Here is an 18,578-nt window from a genome sequence, read left to right on the forward strand (position 1 = left end):
CGCTACTGGTATAAAACAGCGGTTAGCCTGCCAAACCATGTTCAGTGGAGGGCTGAAGTCGCCGTGACCTGGCTCTGATGCTGTGAGGAGAGAGTGTTGAGATAGAAAGTTGGTTAGGAGATTGAGCTACTGGAAATCTGCTGTGGATGTCGATGCTGATTGTCAGGCCTGTGGCAGAGGTCCTGAAGAGCGACCAGTGGTTTGACGTCGGAGTCTCCCCATTGTGTGTTGTCTGTACGTGTGAGTAGTGGTGGCTGGGCCTGTGTAGAAGTTGTCCCACAAACCAGTGGTGAGCTGGCAACTATTTTGCCGCCTACTAGGCCTTTTGCCAGACTAACCCCTACATCGAGGAGGGTTGCTCTTGGCCCTGTCTGTAATGTCTGAGATGTGTCTACAGCAAGCCAGCCACCTTAGCCTCCCTGAACCGTGTCTAATTGTTGTGCCTTATATATTGGGAACAACTGAATATACGTGGGGCCTGTGCACCATTGGCGCCGGTCTAAGAAAATGAAAGTTTGATGTTTGAAACTACCTCCTGTCTTTCTGCCATCTATTACACAACATTCCTGCGTGAAGCTGTATACCACCTAGGTCGCAGCTTACAACAAAACAGTCCTCTTTTAACTAGGATATTTATTAGATACCCTTTTTAAATAGTGTTCGTGGCACCCACTGAGCATCCTCCTAAGAGTAATTATGTAGTAAGCAGGCAGAGATTCTTCAAGTATAAGTCTGCTTCAAAAGGCTGATCAGTAGCACTCACAGGCATCATTTAAGTAGGGCATCTAATAGAAGCTGTAGTTTAAAGTTTGCTATCCCATGACAGATTCTCAATAGGGCAGGATAGTATGGAAACAGGTCTGCTGCACTAGTAATACAAATTAATATTAATTAACAATAAATATTGTGCAGTTTGACCAATATGAGTTAGCAATGAATACAATTGACTTATATTCATAAGTCTACTGTATTCATGAGGGGAGTGCTCCTCCTCGCTAACATTGAGGCTCCAGCACTTTAATTGCTTTACTAAGGCGGGGCTTAATGTTAGGCGGTGAAAACGTTAACACTAACCCCACATTATTACCCCGGCACCCACCTCCATCAAGGGTGCCGGTAAGAGCTGGGTACGATCCAGTACCTGACTATCTGTAGTGATGAACAGGCACTGGGACGGCCTCAGGCTGATATTATTAGGCTGGGAAAGCCCAAAAACAGTGGGACTTCCCACCCTGGTAATGCTAGCCTGCTGCTGCTATGTTGTATCTAAATGACTTGGGGTCCCCCCAGTTTTTCATAACCAGCCAGATACAACATAGCAGCAGCAGGCTAGCATTACCAGGCTGGGAAGGCCCACTGTTTTTGGGTTTTCCAAGCTTAATAATACCAGCCTTTGGCCCTCTCAGTGCCCGTTTATCACTGCAGATGGTCAGGTACTGGATCGTACCCGGCTCTTACCGGCACCCTTGGTGGAGGTGGGTGCCGGGGTAATAATGTGGGGTTAGTGTTAACTTTTTCACCGCCTAACATTAAGCTGTTTTTGTACTTTCCCAGCCTAATAATACCAGCCTTCGGCCGCCCCAGTACCCGGCCATCACTACAAATTATTACCCCTGGTGGGTACCGGGGTAATAATGGGGGGTTAGTGTTAGCCTTTTCACCAGCTAACACTAAGCCCGCCTTACTAATGGATGCTGTCAATCAGCCAGCGGCAATTACTGAGGCGATAGTAATAACGTTTAAAAAAAATACAAAACATAGAAAAAATCTTTTATTGAAATAAAAAAAACCTACACACAACCCTCGTAAACCATTTTATTGATAAGTCTATCACAATGTAGGCGTGGATACCGGGCCCATGAGTGATCCTGTCTGCTGGGCCCTGTATCTAAGCCTACCATATGGTACAAGAATGGTGGAGCTTCTCATACCTTTCCTCTGTCTTCGTTAGACGCTTATTTCATAGAGAGCAAAAGATAATAAAACCTGTGTGCACAAGTCTTATAACATTTAGCATAGGTTCCCTTCTGGGAAACAATCTTGTGTATTAAGGGCCTTTTACCCTGGCCAATATTCAGCCGGTGCAGCGAGCAAGTCATCGTTGATCGGCGCTCATTTGCTCCTGTCACACGGATCTATGGATGGGGACGAGCAGTCGTTACTCCGATCGCTCGTCCCCATACATTATTATCATGTCGGCAGTGCGTCTCCCTGTTTACACCCAATGGCGGATTATAATATGGGCGTTTCGGGCGGTCGCCTGGGGCCCGAGGCTGCCAGGGGGCCCATCGCGGCCCGAACCGCACACGAACTTCAAAAACTATGCAGCGCTGCCCGCTTCCAACTGAATCTGCATCCGCAGGACGCAGATTCAGTTGGGTTGAATGCTGGAGCCTCGCTCCAGCATTCACTCTGCCATGAGCGGCTCGGTGCAGGCAGGCGCGATGTAGTGACGTCATCGCGCCTGTCTGCACGGAGTCACTCACAGCACAGCACAGCACAGTGCAGAGGAGGAGAAGCATCGCATCCCCCACCGTCGTGGGAACCGGGATAGGTAAGTAATTATGTTTTCTTTTTTATTAGGTACGCACATATGGGGCATTATACTGTGTCAGCTATGGGGCATTATACTGTGTCAGCTATGAGGCATTATACTGTGTCACCTCTATGGGGGCATTATACTGTGTCAGCTATGGGGCATTATACTGTGTCAGCTATGGGGCATTATACTGTGTCAGCTATGGGGGTATTATGCTGTGTCACCTCTATGGGGCATTATACTGTGTCAGCTATGGGGCATTATACTGTGTCAGCTATGGGGCATTATACTGTGTCAGCTATGGGGCATTATACTGTGTCAGCTATGGAGGCATTATACTGTGTCAGCTATGGGGCATTATACTGTGTCAGCTATGGGGCATTATACTGTGTCAGCTATGGGGCATTATGCTGTGTCAGCTATGGAGCATTATACTGTGTCACCTCTATGGGGCATTATACTGTGTCACCTCTATGGGGGCATTATACTGTGTCAGCTATGGGGCATTATACTGTGTCAGCTATGGGGCATTATACTGTGTCAGCTATGGGGGTATTATGCTGTGTCACCTCTATGGGGCATTATACTGTGTCAGCTATGGGGCATTATACTGTGTCAGCTATGGGGCATTATACTGTGTCAGCTATGGGGCATTATACTGTGTCAGCTATGGAGGCATTATACTGTGTCAGCTATGGGGCATTATACTGTGTCAGCTATGGGGCATTATACTGTGTCAGCTATGGGGCATTATGCTGTGTCAGCTATGGAGCATTATACTGTGTCACCTCTATGGGGGCATTATACTGTGTCGCAGCTATGGGGCATTATACTGTGTCAGCTATGGGGCATTATACTGTGTCAGCTATGGGGCATTATACTGTGTCAGCTATGGGGCATTATACTGTGTCAGCTATGGGGCATTATACTGTGTCAGCTATGGGGCATTATGCTGTGTCCGCTATGGGGCTTTATACTGTGTCCGCTATGGGGCATTATACTGTGTCAGCTATGGGGGCATTATGCTGTGTCACCTCTATGGGGCATTATACTGTGTCAGCTACGGGGCATTATACTTTGTCACCTCTATGGGGCATTGTACTGTGTCACCTCTATGGGGCATTATACTGTGTCAGCTATGGGGCATTATACTTTGTCACCTCTATGGGGCATTATACTGTGTCAGCTATGGAGGCATTATACTGTGTCATAGCTATGGAGGCATTATACTGTGTCGCAGCTATGGGGACATTATACGGTGTCACAGCTATGGAGGCATTATACTGTGTCGCAGCTATGGGGACATTATACTGTGTCGCAGCTATGGGGATATTATACTGTGTCGCAGCTATGGAGGCATTATACTGTGTCGCAGCTATGGGGCATTATACTGTGTCGCAGCTATGGAGGCATTATACTGTGTCGCAGCTATGGAGGCATTATACTGTGTCATAGCTATGGGGACATTATACTGTGTCGCAGCTATGGGGACATTATACGGTGTCGCAGCTATGGAGGCATTATACTGTGTCGCAGCTATGGAGGCATTATACTGTGTCGCAGCTATGGGGCATTATACTGTGTCGCAGCTATGGGGGCATTATACTGTGTCGCAGCTATGGGGGCATTATACTGTGTCACATCTATGGGGCATTATACTGTGTAGAGGCAGCTATGGGGGCATTATACTGTGTAGAGGCAGCTATGGAGGCATTATACTGTGTCGTAGCTATGGAGCATTATACTGTGTAGAGGCAGCTATGAAGGGCATTATACTGTGGGGGCAGCTATGGGTGGCAATATACTGTGGGGGCAGCTACGGGGGACATTATACTGAGCAATTACAAGAGCTGCAGGTCCAAGGGTGGAGATGCTGTGTAGTACTATATACAAGGAGGGATTGTTGTATAGCGCTATATAGAAGGGAGCGCTGTGTATCACTATATCTAAGGAGGATTGCTGTGTAACACTATATACAAGAGGGGGAGGGCTATGTGACGCTATTTACAGAGGGGGAGGACTGTGTAGCGCTATTTACAGGGGGCTGTGTGTGGTGCTATCTACAGTGTTTGACACAATTATATTCAGGGGCGCAGTCTATGGTGCTATAATATTTAGGGGCACAGTGTTTGTACTATTTTATTCAGGGGCGCAGTGTTTGGTGCTATTATATTTAGGGGCACAGTGTGTGGCACCATGATAATATTATCTTTGTTTATAGGTGTGGAAATGTTGGAAAATTGAGGAGCCAAAGACATCTGAGTGGCAAATTCTGCAGAAATGGGTCATGGCCGGGAAAAGTCGTCATGAAGTCTGGACTGGATGGAGAAGAGGAAAAAAACTACGTCGTCACCTGTGAGTCACTAGATTTATAGAGAATCTGTCACCTCTCCTGACATGTTTATTATAGGAAATCCTTGTATTTCACAAAAAGTCTTTCTGCGGTCCAGGACTGATAGACAATTCCCCTTCTCAGGAGGATGTGTCCTAGCACAGTGTGATACTGTCAGTATGTAGGGACACAGCCCTGTGACAAGGGGAATCGTAACACTGTTAATGCTTGCCCAAAAAAGTAGTGTTAAAAATAGTTACGGTGCGGCAGGGCGGCTGTGAGGAAGGGGGGGCCAAGTTTGGGTAACAGCCCAGGGCCCATGGTCTACTTAATCCGCCACTGTTTACACCAGGAGATGTGCTGCCGATAACGATAATATTTTACTTTTTTAAAACGATACGACCAGCAGATGATCGAGCGTTTGCTCCTTCATCTGCTGATCGCTGCCCTGTTTACACAGGGCAATTATCGGCAACGAGCGTTCTATGAACGCTTGTTTGCACGATAATCTGCCAGTGTAAAACCCCCCTTAGGGAATGGAGTTTAATATGCCTCTAATCGAAATTTCTCCTTCTTCTGTATCTAAACTACGCGGCAGTTCTTGAAGACACCAAACAGTTACATAAAGAACTGCAAGTTGTGGGAAAGCATATGACACATGACTAAACAAGCGACGTGGTAGGACATTGTCTCGTTTTTCAAGATGTTAAAGCAAATACGGTATGTTCCATATGTAAATACTTAGCTACACAGTTACTATTTTAAGATTTGACATCTTTATTTTTTTTGTGGAAACTTTTATGCTGTGCATATGTAGTAAGGTCAGGGTCATGTATAGCAGTAAGGCTACATTCACACAAGTGTGTCCAATTTGCGTACGTAAAAATCACAGGGTATTTCCCGCAGTACATGTTCGCGTGCAATGTCATCAGTTTGCTTTGCGTGTGGCATACATTTTTCACATCCGTGCAAGCACTTGTTTGTTTTTTTAATTTCTCTGCATTTCTTTGTAACTGATGCGTGAAACATGGACAGTACACGGACAGCACACATAGACTTCAACTGGAGACCAGGTGCGCAAAAATGCACGAATATAGGACATGAAGTGAGTTTCACGCAACGGACACTCGCTGCGTGAAAACTCACGCATGTCTGAATAGCCCCATCGAAATTAATGGGTGCGTGTGCTGTCCGTTATTCAACAGACAGCACACGGACGAGTATTACGCTCATCTGAATGAGCCCTAATGGTGCAGAAGAAAATTATCTCCCTGGATACACACAGCACCCTGTGAGAAAAAAGTGGTGAGGGGTGCTTGATATGAATGCTATTGTTTTCAATGCAGTTGCGCCAGGAAACTGGCGACAGATGTGGCATATTTATTTATCTTTGTTTTTCTCCTCAAAAACTCAACCATGGTGTTTCTTGTTGGTGTTATTGTTATGTTTTACTTGACAGTCTTATATGCCTTAAAATATTTTATGGCCAAGATTAAAATGTTATAGTCTAAATTTCCCAAAAATATTTTAGATAAAGGATGAAAGTGTTAAAAATACTGAAAGTCTATCTATCGATGCACCCATCGTCTTTCTTTCTATCTATCTATCTATCTATCTATCTATCTATCTATCTATCTATCTATCTATCTATCTCAGGGTATGTTCACACGGCAGCGTCCGTAACGGCCGAAAACGGCCCCGTCATTTCAGCCGTAACGGTATGTGCAGGCGCTTGAACGCCGCGTCCAATACGGACGTAATTGGCGCTGCTTTTCATTGGAGTCAATGAATAACGGCTCCAATTACGTCCCAAGAAGTGACAGGACACTTCTTTGGCGCGGGCGTCTATTTCCGCGCCGTCTTTTGACAGCGACGCGTAAATATACGCCTCGTGTGAACAGACAAATGTCAGCCCATTGCTTTCAATGGGCAGATGTTTGTCAACGCATTCAAGCCATAATTTCGGACGTAATTCCAGGCGTAAAACACCCGAATTACGTCCGTAATTTGGCCGTGTGAACATACCCTAATAATAAAATCCAAACGCAATGTCAGCCGCACAGCCTTGTAAATCGCATGTGGGTGCCGACCCGCCCAGGTCAGGGCTAACAGTCCACTTGAGAAAGGCTCTTGTGTTGAGCTGAAACGTCGTGTTTGTATGGACCAATAAAGCACCTTTTTCTATTTTGCTTATACATTGGAGTGCTGCCTGATTTTTGGATTCTATCTATCTATCTATCTATCTATCTATCTATCTATCTATCTATCTATCATTATAGCAGTGCCGTTATAAGTCCTTATTTGGTCTTTTTCTCACATTACCCTGTGCCATGGAACCTGGTGGGGCCCAATACCCGCCTGCCCCATAATAATGTACCAGTATTATAAATGGCACGTGCTAAGTGGGGGCCCAAGAGCTTCAAGTTACACCTCTGGTTACTTAGTTCTATCGTGGGGCTGTGGTAACCTCACTTCATTGTGTGGAAGTCATGAACACCAAATCAAAGATTATAATAATAAGCAGTGATATACATATAGTGGAGGCTCCTCAGTTCAGATAGGATTAAATCTCAAGATGCGCATGAGGTATTGCATGTCATCCTTCAGCGGGTGGAAATCTGTAGAGAAAATAAAAAGTTATGTGACGAGGGCCACCGGAGTCACTGGAGTCAATGTCATCCTCATTATTATTGGATCCCACCCGTCAGCTATACACAATGGTACTGTACCTTTATGTTATTCTGTGTATATATATATATATATATATATATATATATATATATATATAGATGTAGATATATATATATATATATACACATCTTTATATATATATATATATATATATATTTTGCTTAATTTTGTAAACTAGAATTTGTCATTTCAGACAAGAGTATTGGCTCCGTACATACAGTAGTAGACAGTCTCGGACTGGAGTACCTTGGGACCGCCAGTGGACATAATTATTGGATCCCACCCGTCAGCTATATAAAAATAATGCGACAATTCTTAATTGTGTAGTAAAACGTGTGTAGTAAACTAAAGACCAATATTACAACCATAAAGTGACCACACCAGTCCTACACTAACACTCTGCAGACCATATAACTTAAAGAAGTTTGTCACTTACTCACACATTAACTTTACCGGAGTGTCTTGAGAGTGAATAGACGTCACCTCCAGCAAGGATGCGATGTCTTTTCACACTCCCGACACTTTGATAAAGTTTCTGTGGGGCTTACTTACACAGCACACGATGATCTCGCGAGATCACGCTGTGCTTTCTTCCATGTCCATCTGTACTCACTACACAGCGTGATCTCGCGAGATCACGCTGTGTTGTGTTATGTAAGTCCCACAGAAACGTTACCGAAGTGTCGGGAGTGTGAATAGACATCGCATCCTGGCTGGAGGCAATGTCTATTCACTCTCAAGGCACTTCAGTAAAGTTAATGTGTGAGTAAGTGACAGAGAAATCACGCTGTGCAGTGAAAGGAGCTAGGCTGGAATGAAGAGATGTGTATGACGCTGATTGGTCAGTGTCATACACTTCTCTTTACAACGACCACTTGGTCAAAAGTTAAAAAACGCCCAGTTGGGCATTAAGAAACTAATTAGCATAAATATAAACTTGTTCATAACTTGCTCAAAAATAATAGTTTTTTAAAATAAAAACCACTGCTGTTATCTACATTACAGCGCCAATCCGATTATGTAGGGGATAGGGCACTTATAATGTGGTGACAGAGCCTCTTCCAAACCATTCTACAACATGTTCTAATAACCACTAGGCAATCTATTGCTTCTATATGGAAGAAGAAATTTTATCCAGCTTTAGTAGACATAATAAGAAAGATACATGATAAATGTTGGTTTGAACGTATGTCAGCCACAACTTCTCATAAAAATAAATTTTTCTAAAACATTTGAATGTCTGGCTCATTAGCAAATGCAATCAATGATTTCCTCTAATAGCTGATATATTATAGTTCTCATATATATACCACATTGAAATGTCAGCCTACTTTCATACTAGCTCTTTCATTTCTGTGATTTACCATGGCAATTTGTATTCAATGTTCATTCTTTTTGAATGTTATATTATCTACAATTTAAATGTGTATACTGAATAGACATACACTTCACGTGTGTTATCGCTTTCAATGTATTGTTTTTTATACAAAATTTTTCAATAAAAATCCATTGTTTCAAAAAACAAAAAAAATACACTCCTCAACATGAAATTGCAACACCAAGAAGGGCAAGCCGTAAGGTTATGCAAATCGAGGATGTATATCAAATCAATAATCAAATCTTCAAGCACCTAGCTCCAATCTGCAGCATGTGAGGTGCATAAAAGCCAAATTGAAAGCAACATTTTTTAGCCACATGAAACCTCCAAAATCGGATCAAGTGGTTTGGGATGATTGTGCAATGACTCCTGTTCGTCGACGTGACAGTTATCGCCACTTATTTTACTGCTTGTCAAAACATTAAAAAATTGTTTTATTGAAGGTATTTTAAAAAAGGGCACTATGCTGAAAATTCTGAGTACAAGCATAGGCAGCACAGATCAAAGTTCCTAATTGGAGTGTCTGGCATATGGTGAATTAGGGTTGACTAAACTTCATAGGCCAATTCAGCACTACACAGGAGTAGTTTTCAAGACTACTGATCTATTTGCCAGAGCGATACACAAGTATTGCCTTTATTGTGGTATACTCAGACACACTAGTAGTAGGTGTGTCTCACACCAACACTCCAAAAAAGGCTTTAGATATATAAATCAATGGTCTGTTTTGCCAAAGACATGCAATATTACTCCCAACGCGTTTCTGCGCCCCTGCACATTCAGGGGAGCGTCCTCAGGGGTATAAATCGCTAAGAATATCAATTAGTATCTATTTCTGCCGGTCAGCACATGTGGTGCTGTGTATCATTGTATTATCCGGCGTGCACTAAACACTGATAGCTGGTTCAGTGCGCGCCGGGGAAAGTCAAGAGCCTTATAGGGCTTAGCCCCGCCTCAACAGGACGCGTCATCTGGGCAACGGCCAATCGGTGCATCAAGCATCACACAGAAGCCCACCAGCCGACGAGGCCCCATAGTAATGTGGCATCCAGTGGAAAGGATGCATCGAGCATCAAAGAGTAACCAGGGGAACTTCAGGCGGCTACGTAAGACACAGCTGACTGTGTACAACAAAATGGATGTGAACGCAGTTAGGAAATGTCAATTTGAACAGCTCAGGGATGTAATTATGATCGGTATAGATATAAATGTTACCAGATCCGACCCATACCCCCATAGCCATAGATGTGCGGAGTATGATATTAAACTGAATGCATGAGGCAAGATAGTGTATTGAGTTCCATGCCTAGCATATCAGATGGTAAGCAATGAGGAATAGGGAATGACAAGATGATCAATGGCCAAATATATATATTAAAGACAAAATCCTACAATTATGTAGGGTATCCTATTTATTTAGATAAAGAGACCAAAAAAAACAACTTATATAACATAACAGATGAAAATTAATAGGTATATACATATATACATATATATACCTATATATATATATACACATATATATATATATATATATATATATATATATATATATATATATATATATATATATGGGAGGATGGGCCCCCAGAAAGGGACACAGCATACAGACTATGTGTGTGGGGTCAGTCGAATGGGATAGATATCAGGCGAGTGGTAGGGTACCAATTCTAAATAAATGGGAGGAATGATATCTGTTCATTTAGTCCCTTCTTTCTGTAGGATCCTCCTGTCCCAATCACCCCCTCTCAGAGATGGTCGAACGTGTTCCATCCCCTGGAATTTAAGGACCTTGGAATCTCCCAAGTGGTGTTCCCATACGTCTCGAGATACTGAGGTATCTTCTTTCCTAGAGATATCACACATATGGTCCCTCACCCTACGCCTGAATTCCCTCTTGGTCTTCCCAACGTATTGAACCCCACACGTACACGTGATAAGATAAACCACCCCCTTGGTGAGGCAGTTTATAAAGGTTCTTGTCTCAAAGGTTTCTGCTGTGGTTTTGCTCCGGAATGTATTGGTGTTACAAATCGAGGTGCATGCTTTGCATCTACCACAGCGAAAAGTACCTTTGAGATTTGATGAGAGTCAAGATGTTGTTTTGACAGTATCAAGATGACTATGTACTAGCCTATCTTTGATGTTACGACCTCTTCTGAAGGTTATCTGGGGCCTCACACCAACCAAATCACCCACATCTGGATCTGCTTTCAGGATATCCCAGTATGACGGGAGTATATTCCTGATGTCTTGATGCGCATAATCAAATGTCCCTATGACTCTAATAGTCTCGTCCTTTTCTTGATGAATTTTGGGAATGAGAAGTGATTCTCTATTTGCCCCAAGTGCATGTTGGTAAGCAGTTTTAAGTACACCACTTGGATATACCCTTCGTTCAAACCTGTTCTTCAAACCTCTTGCTGAGGTCTTGAAGTCTGAAATCGTCGTACAATTTCGTCTGCCCCTTAGGTATGCCTCTTTTTTAAAGGTGTAGGATGCCAGCTATCTCACCTAAGCAAGTTGTTAGTAGCAGTGCTCTTTCTGAACATCTCTGTCTGTAAGGGCAGATACAGACGAACGTTGAGTTTTTGCGCGCGCAAACAACGCGGCGTTTTGCGCGCGCAAAAACCATTTGACAGCTGCGTGTGTCATCCGTGTCTGATGCGCGGCTGCGTGATTTTCGCGCAGCCGCCATCATAGAGATGAGGCTAGTCGACGGCCGTCACTGTCCAAGGTGCTGAAAGAGCTAACTCTTTCAGCACCCTCGACAGTGAATGCCGAACACAATATCGCAAAACCTGTAGAAAAAAAAGAAAAAGTTCGTACTTACCGAGAACTTCCCGGCCGTTGCCTTGGTGACGCGTCCTTGGTGACGCGTCCTTGGTGACGCGCCTCTCTTGACATCGGGCCCCACCTCCCTGGATGACGCGCCAGTCCATGTGACCGCTGCAGCCTGTGCTTGGCCTGTGATTGGCTGGAGCTGTCACTTGAACTTAATTGTCATCCCGGGAGGTCAGACTGGAGGAAGAAGCCGGGAGTTAGCGGTAAGTCAGAACTTCGTTTTTTTTTCTACAGGTTCATGTATATTGGGATCGGAAGTCGCGGTCCATGGTGCTGAAACAGTTTAACTCTTTCAGCACCATGGACAGTGACTATCTCCTGACGTTGCGTAACGAGAATTTTTTTGCCGGGTTCGGCCAAAACGAGTTTGGCCGAACCCGGTGAAGTTCGGTTCGCTTGTCCGGCTTCGCTCATCGCAAAGACACTCCGTTTGGATGTTCGGAAACAGAAAAGCACGTGGTGCTTTTCTGTTTTCATTCATCCTTTTCACTGCTGTTGCGCGAATCACGCTCGTCCCACGGAAGTGCTTCCGTGTGGTGCGCGTGATTTTCACGCACCCATTGACTTCAATGGGTGCGTGATGCGCGAAATACGCAGAGTTATTGAACCTGTCACGCTTTTTGCGCAGCAGACAAACGCTGCGCAAAAAGCACGGACTGTCTGTACTGCCCCATAGACTTGTATTGGTCCATGCGTGCCACGTGAAAACCACGCGGCCCGCACGGACCGAATACACGCTCGTGTGAATCCCCCCTAAGTGTAAAGAATCTTCCAGACACAGCTTCTGTGTCGACACCCGTGGTTAATCAGTCTGCATCTGCTACTAGGTCTGATAGAGTGATTCGATCTGCTACCACTCAGGCTGGTAGGCTGAGGAGTGGGAGAACCTATCACAGCCTGGCCAGATGGTTCTAGCTCACGCCCTTGGTCTATGTATACCTTCATTTGCTTCTTGTCTTTGCCTGTGGTTCTCTCTTGTTTCCTGGCTTTGATGTTCCAGCTATTACTATTGACCTCTGCTTCATATTGACCCTGGCTTTACTGACTACGCTCCTGCTCTGTGTTTGGTACCTCGTACGCCCCTGGTTTGACTCGGCTCGTTCACTACTCTTGTTGCTCACGGTGTTGCCGTGGGCAACTGCCCAATTTACCTTAGTTTCTGTGTACCCTTGTCTGTTTGTCTGTCATGCACGTATTGAGCGTAGGGACCGTCGCCCAGTTGTACGCCGTCGCCTAGGACGGGTCGTGCAAGTAAGCAGGGACTGAGGGGCGGGTAGATTAGGGCTCACCTGTATGTCTCCCTACCCCGTCATTACAGTAAGTAACCAAGATCAGGCTTCTCTATCTTGACATCTAAAAACATAATATTCCTTTTTTGAATGTCCGATGTAAAATAGAGGCCAAGATTATTGATATTCAGGATAGATACAAACTCCTTAAACTCCTCAGTGGTACCTGACCAGAAGATGAACACGTCATCAAAAAACCTTAACCACATCAAGATGAAGTTAGTATATTTGTCCATTTTTTCAAAGAACACAAATTCCTTCTCCCACCAGCCCAGATATAGGTTGGCATAGGTAGGGGTGCAGGGACTGCCCATTGCAACCCCTCTGAGCTGGTGGAAGATCCTTTGATCAAAAAGAAAAAATTGTGTTCCAAGACAAACCGAAGTAACTTCAGTACAAACTGATTGTGTGCCCAGCAATGGGTTCCTCTGTCTTGGAGGAAATACTCCACAGCTCCAACCCCTAGGTTATGGGGGATGGAGCTGTAGAGTGCCTCCACATTGAGACCAGCAAGACGGACATTGGGGTCACATCTAATGCCCTCTAGTTTCCTAAACACATCCATAGTATCCCTAACAATAGATGGGAGTGCCAATAACAAATGGCCTACGAATCAAATCAACATAAATGCTGGCATTTTGAGACAGACTCCCAATGCCCGAAACAATAGGTCTGCCTTTGAGGGGATGGAGTCCCTTATGGACCATTGGGAGACTATAGAACGTAGCCATTTGGGGACATCGTCCCATAAGGAAAGCTAATTCACGTTCATCAATAATCTTCTCACGATTGGCCATGGCTGTAATATCTTTACGCTTAGCCAAAAAATTAGGCGGTGGATTATCTGCTAGAACATGATAGCATACCTTATCCTTGAGTATGTTAGTACACATAGTAATATATTGGCTACGGTCCATAACTAAGTTTCCCCCTTTGTCGGAGGGTTTAATTATAATTCCCGAATCATTTTCAAGGCTCTGAAGGGCCAGCATTTCCTCCCACAATAGGTTGTAACTCATCTCATTTTCATCCTCCAACCTCCTCATTTGGTCAGTGACCATTTTCAAAAATACGTCCAACAAACTGTTATCGTTCAAGGGTGGGTTCTTTGTTGAGGGTAATCTGAGGTCAGCGAAGGGCCCCTCACCCAAATCTCTTTGGCCCTCGTCCCAGAGTTCCTCAAGCATCTTGACATGAGGAAGATCTTCCTCCAAAATTCGCAATTCAGCACACTGCCTCTTATCGTGTGTCTTAAAAAACTTTTTCCACTTTAATTTCCTAATGAACAGGTTAAGATCTTTGACCCATCAAAACAAATTGAACTTAGTGGTTGCAACAAAAGATAGCCCCTTTCTTAATGGACTATTTTCTTCAGTAGTAAGGCTTCTGGCAGACAGATTGATTATCTGCATATCATCATCCTGATCAGGGAGACAAATATTTAAAAATCCCTTTGATCCCTTAGGATATAGTCCGAAATGGGATGATTCCTGCCTAAAAAACCTTCTCTGGTGGTTGCTCGTCCTCTATTCCTCACTCTCTGTACAGGGCGTGACTGGGTTCTCCCCTGAGGCCTGCTACTCCGAGCGGTACTTGTCGCAAACTGAGAGGGACCGAATCCTTAAACTGAGAGACATTGGTTTCTCACTACGGCAGATCGCTGCAGATGTCGTCACTTTTCAACGTTGCATGTTCCAGATGTTGGGAGAACAACAACAAAAGGGAATGACAGCAAGAGGTGCGTGGAGGCGAACCTCTACATCGACGGATCGTCTGATTGGAAGAATGGCGCTTGGTGATCCATTCTGTACTGCAAGTGAAATTGGATGTCACATCCCAATCAACACAAACCATCAGAAGGCGTTTGCACGACATTGGGCTAAGATCCAGAGGTCCAGCTACAGGTGTTCCATTGACCACACGCCACCACTCTCAAAGGCTATCATGGTACACAGCGAGATGGCCATGGAGGCTGGGATGGAGGTCTATCCTCTTCAGCGATGCGTCACGCTTTTGTCTCGGACACAATAATAGATGGAGATTGGTTTGGAGACCACGTGGGCAACGCCATGAAGAGTCCTTGACAAGGGTAAATTACACAGGTCCTAGTCCCAGGATTATGGTGTGGGGTGGCATAATGTACGGTAGCCAGACCCCTCTAGTGTTGATTTTAGGTATACTAACAGCTCGGCGTTACATTTGGTCATGGAACCAGTGGTACGGCCGTTTCACCAGTGTCTCAGAGGCCGTTTTTCACCAGGACAACGCCAGCTCGAATGTTCCTTGTGCTGCTATGAGCAGCTTGCGTGGCATAAATGTGCTACCATGGCCTGCAGCATCTCCAGACTTGTCTCCCATCGAGCACATCTGGGAGATCATTGGTCGGTAATTGCAAAGGGAGCTGCCAGCAGCCAATCTTGATGATTTGTGTGCCCAAGTGCATTCAGCATAGCATAACATTCCTCATACAACTATTAATAACCTCATTGATAGCATGCCAAGGCGTATAAGTGTGTGTATTTCGGTGTGAGACCCTCATACTCGATTCTGAATAAGTCAAGATATTTGGAATATTTTGTTTCCATTTTTTATCATTTACATATCATTAACATATCTATTGATCCTGTGATTTCCACAATTCCAAAACGTTTCCTTCTTGCTGTTGCAATTTCAATGTTGAGGAGTGTATATAGATTTTAGTCCTACAAAGTGTAAAGTTGTTGCATACAATAGGATGTGAGGGTTAGTAGGTGGGCCCCCAAGCTTCAAGTAATGCCTCTCCATAGACATGTGATAATTGGCAACTGTTGAGTGTATCACCTCTATTTTCACCATTAACATGGTCAGAATGCATGTTATTTTCTATGGTGGGATGATACTGTGGCTGATCCAACATTATTTCCCCCACTCAAACAATAGGAGATCAACATAAAATAAAAATCACCAGCTAATTCTGCTCTCTCCCAAAAAGACTGTCTGATGAAGTTTGCTGGAGCTTATAGACATATGCAGATCCTGCCCAAGATGATGGGACCTGCCAAAAAAAAAACAGCTATTTTTATGAATAGATTTAGGAAAAATGCATATGAAGGTATGTTTAAGCATGAAGAAATTAAGAGTACATATTAAGAAGCACCATCATCTCTTAATACTTTACCAGTAGTTTACTCAAAAGCAGGGTTCTACTGGAAGATACCCCCCAAAAAAACAGCATTTGAGATATGTGATAAACATTTATTTTTAGTCATTAATTGCTCTGCTGTAACAGATGCGTAAAAGTGAGAAATCCTATAATAGATGTGATGTAGGAGAAACAGAACATGCAACAAGGGATCAATGTAATCCCAAGTAATAACTGATCAGCTCTATCATGAAAGCATGGGCTTGACATTTTTTCCTATGGTATAATTATGAGGATAAGCAGTAAGACCCCACTGGCAACTCCCACTAGAGAGGTGAAAGCAACTGCCCTTTATATAGTGCCAAGCTGGACTCCAACGTCCACAACACTTTGCTCAGAAAACTTTACCCACAGTCACTGAGCACCATGGGGACTATGGGTCCAGTTCTCTGGATCCTTACTGCTTTGACACTTAGTTATGCCTTGGAACTTCCAACTCGAGGTGAGTAATAACTTTTATTTTAGAGGAAATTTACACAGCAGGGATATTACAGGGGACAATGGATACATAATCACAGGTGCATTTCATTAAACATACTCTATGTAACTAGACTGCTCTCATTAAATCTTAATCTTTTGGTACTTTGACTCTATTATACATATTTAATTGTTGGCAATTCTGAAAACTACAGCACAGGAGAACAAGAGGGACATTTGCATCGTTTTTTTTATTTGGTCATTTAGTATAACCTTTAACTATTTGTAACATGGAGGAATTCTGGAGCTTTAGGTTTCATAAATTTTAAAATTATATTAAGTACCTTAAAGGTAGAGGAATTCTGCATTCTGGCAGACCCTATGTCTACTATTGCAACCAGTGGACATGGGGGTTTAGCCTCTTTCCACTTCTTCATGAGTGGAATAAATCCCCCTCCACATGTAATGCAACATTAGCAAACAGGAGAGGGGAGAATTGGTTAAAGGGTTACACCACTCTTCACTCCTAAAAGCTATAGGAAGGATAAGCAAGAAAGTGATAGGTCCTATTGTCCCCATGAAGGGCTTCTCTTAGCTTGAACCAAATGCAGTGCTACGGGGCTTATTCTTTTCCCCATGGCATCCATGCTTATACCTAATGTTAGAACTCATAGGTGCAGATTTATTAATCAAAATGCGCTGGAAATCTAGTTTAAATTGAGCCAGAATTCTGGCGTACATGCTGTGCACCACATTTATTAACTGTTTTAAACACTAGGTGAACAGCTTAGCAGCAAAGGGGAGTGGGCTAGAGGGAAGTAAACAATGAATGTTCCTACTGAATAACAACATGCAGAGATCTTGAATTACTGTGAAGAATTAACCCCTTAATGACCGGGCCATTTTGTACGTTAATGACCAAGGATTATTTTTTGTTTTTTCACGGTCGCATTCCAAGAGTCATAACTTTTTTTTTATTCCGTCGACATAGCCGTATAAGGGCTTGTTTTTTGCGGGACGAGTTGTATTTTGTAATTGTACCATTTTTAGATGCTTATAATATATTGATTAACTTTTATTAACTTTGTTTTAGGAGAGTATTGAAAATAAGCAGCTATTCCAGCATTGATTTTCACGTTATAAATTTACGCCGTTTACTATGCAGCGTAAATAACATGTTAACTTCATTCTATGGGTCGGCACGATTACGGGGATACCAAATATGTAAATGTTTTATATGTTTTCCTACGTTTGCACAATAAAAAGCCTTTTAGAAAAAAATTACTTGTTTTTGCATCGCCGCATTCCAAGAGCCGTAACGTTTTTATTTTTCCGTCGATGTTGCCGTACGTGGGCTTGATTTTTGCGGGCCAATGTGTAGTTTTCATTAGTACTATTTTGGGGTACATAGGACTTATAGATTAATTTTTATTTAATTTTTTATGGGGGGAATGGGAGAAAAGAGCGAATTTTGCCGTTGATTTTTGAGTTTTTTTTGGACGCCGTTCATCCGGCGGTTTAATTAATGTGTTCATTTTATTGGTCAAGTTGTTACAATCGCGGGGATACCATATATGTGTATGTGTGATTTGTTTTGACACTTTTACTAAATAAAACCACTTTTTGGGCAAAAAAAGTAGTTTTATTTGATTTTCACTGTCATTTTTTTTTTTTTTTTTTCCACAAACATTATTTAACTGATTGACATTTTTTTTTTTTAAGTCCCATCAGGACACTTCACTATGCGATCTATTGATCGCATATATAATGCTTTGGTATACTTAGTATACCAAAGCATTATTGCCTGTCAGTGTAAAACTGACAGGCAATCTGTTAGGTCATGCCTCTGGCATCGCCTAACAGGCAGTTGCTGAAGACAGACCTGGGGGTCTTTGTTAGACCCCCGG

The 18,578-nt window shown here is 43.3% G+C and overlaps 1 protein-coding gene across 1 annotated transcript in view; it reads left to right on the forward strand.

Moving 5' to 3' along the window:
- The first annotated feature begins 16,620 nt into the window (after window positions 1-16,620).
- LOC142660182 (uncharacterized) overlaps window positions 16,621-18,578 on the forward strand; it is a 33,504-nt gene continuing 31,546 nt past the window's right edge. The window contains 1 exon segment of the mRNA XM_075836762.1: window positions 16,621-16,696. Coding sequence (XP_075692877.1) covers window positions 16,621-16,696 — 76 coding nt within the window.

Source organism: Rhinoderma darwinii, chromosome 9, assembly GCF_050947455.1.
Source record: "Rhinoderma darwinii isolate aRhiDar2 chromosome 9, aRhiDar2.hap1, whole genome shotgun sequence".
Classification (NCBI taxonomy): Eukaryota; Metazoa; Chordata; class Amphibia; order Anura; family Rhinodermatidae; genus Rhinoderma; species Rhinoderma darwinii.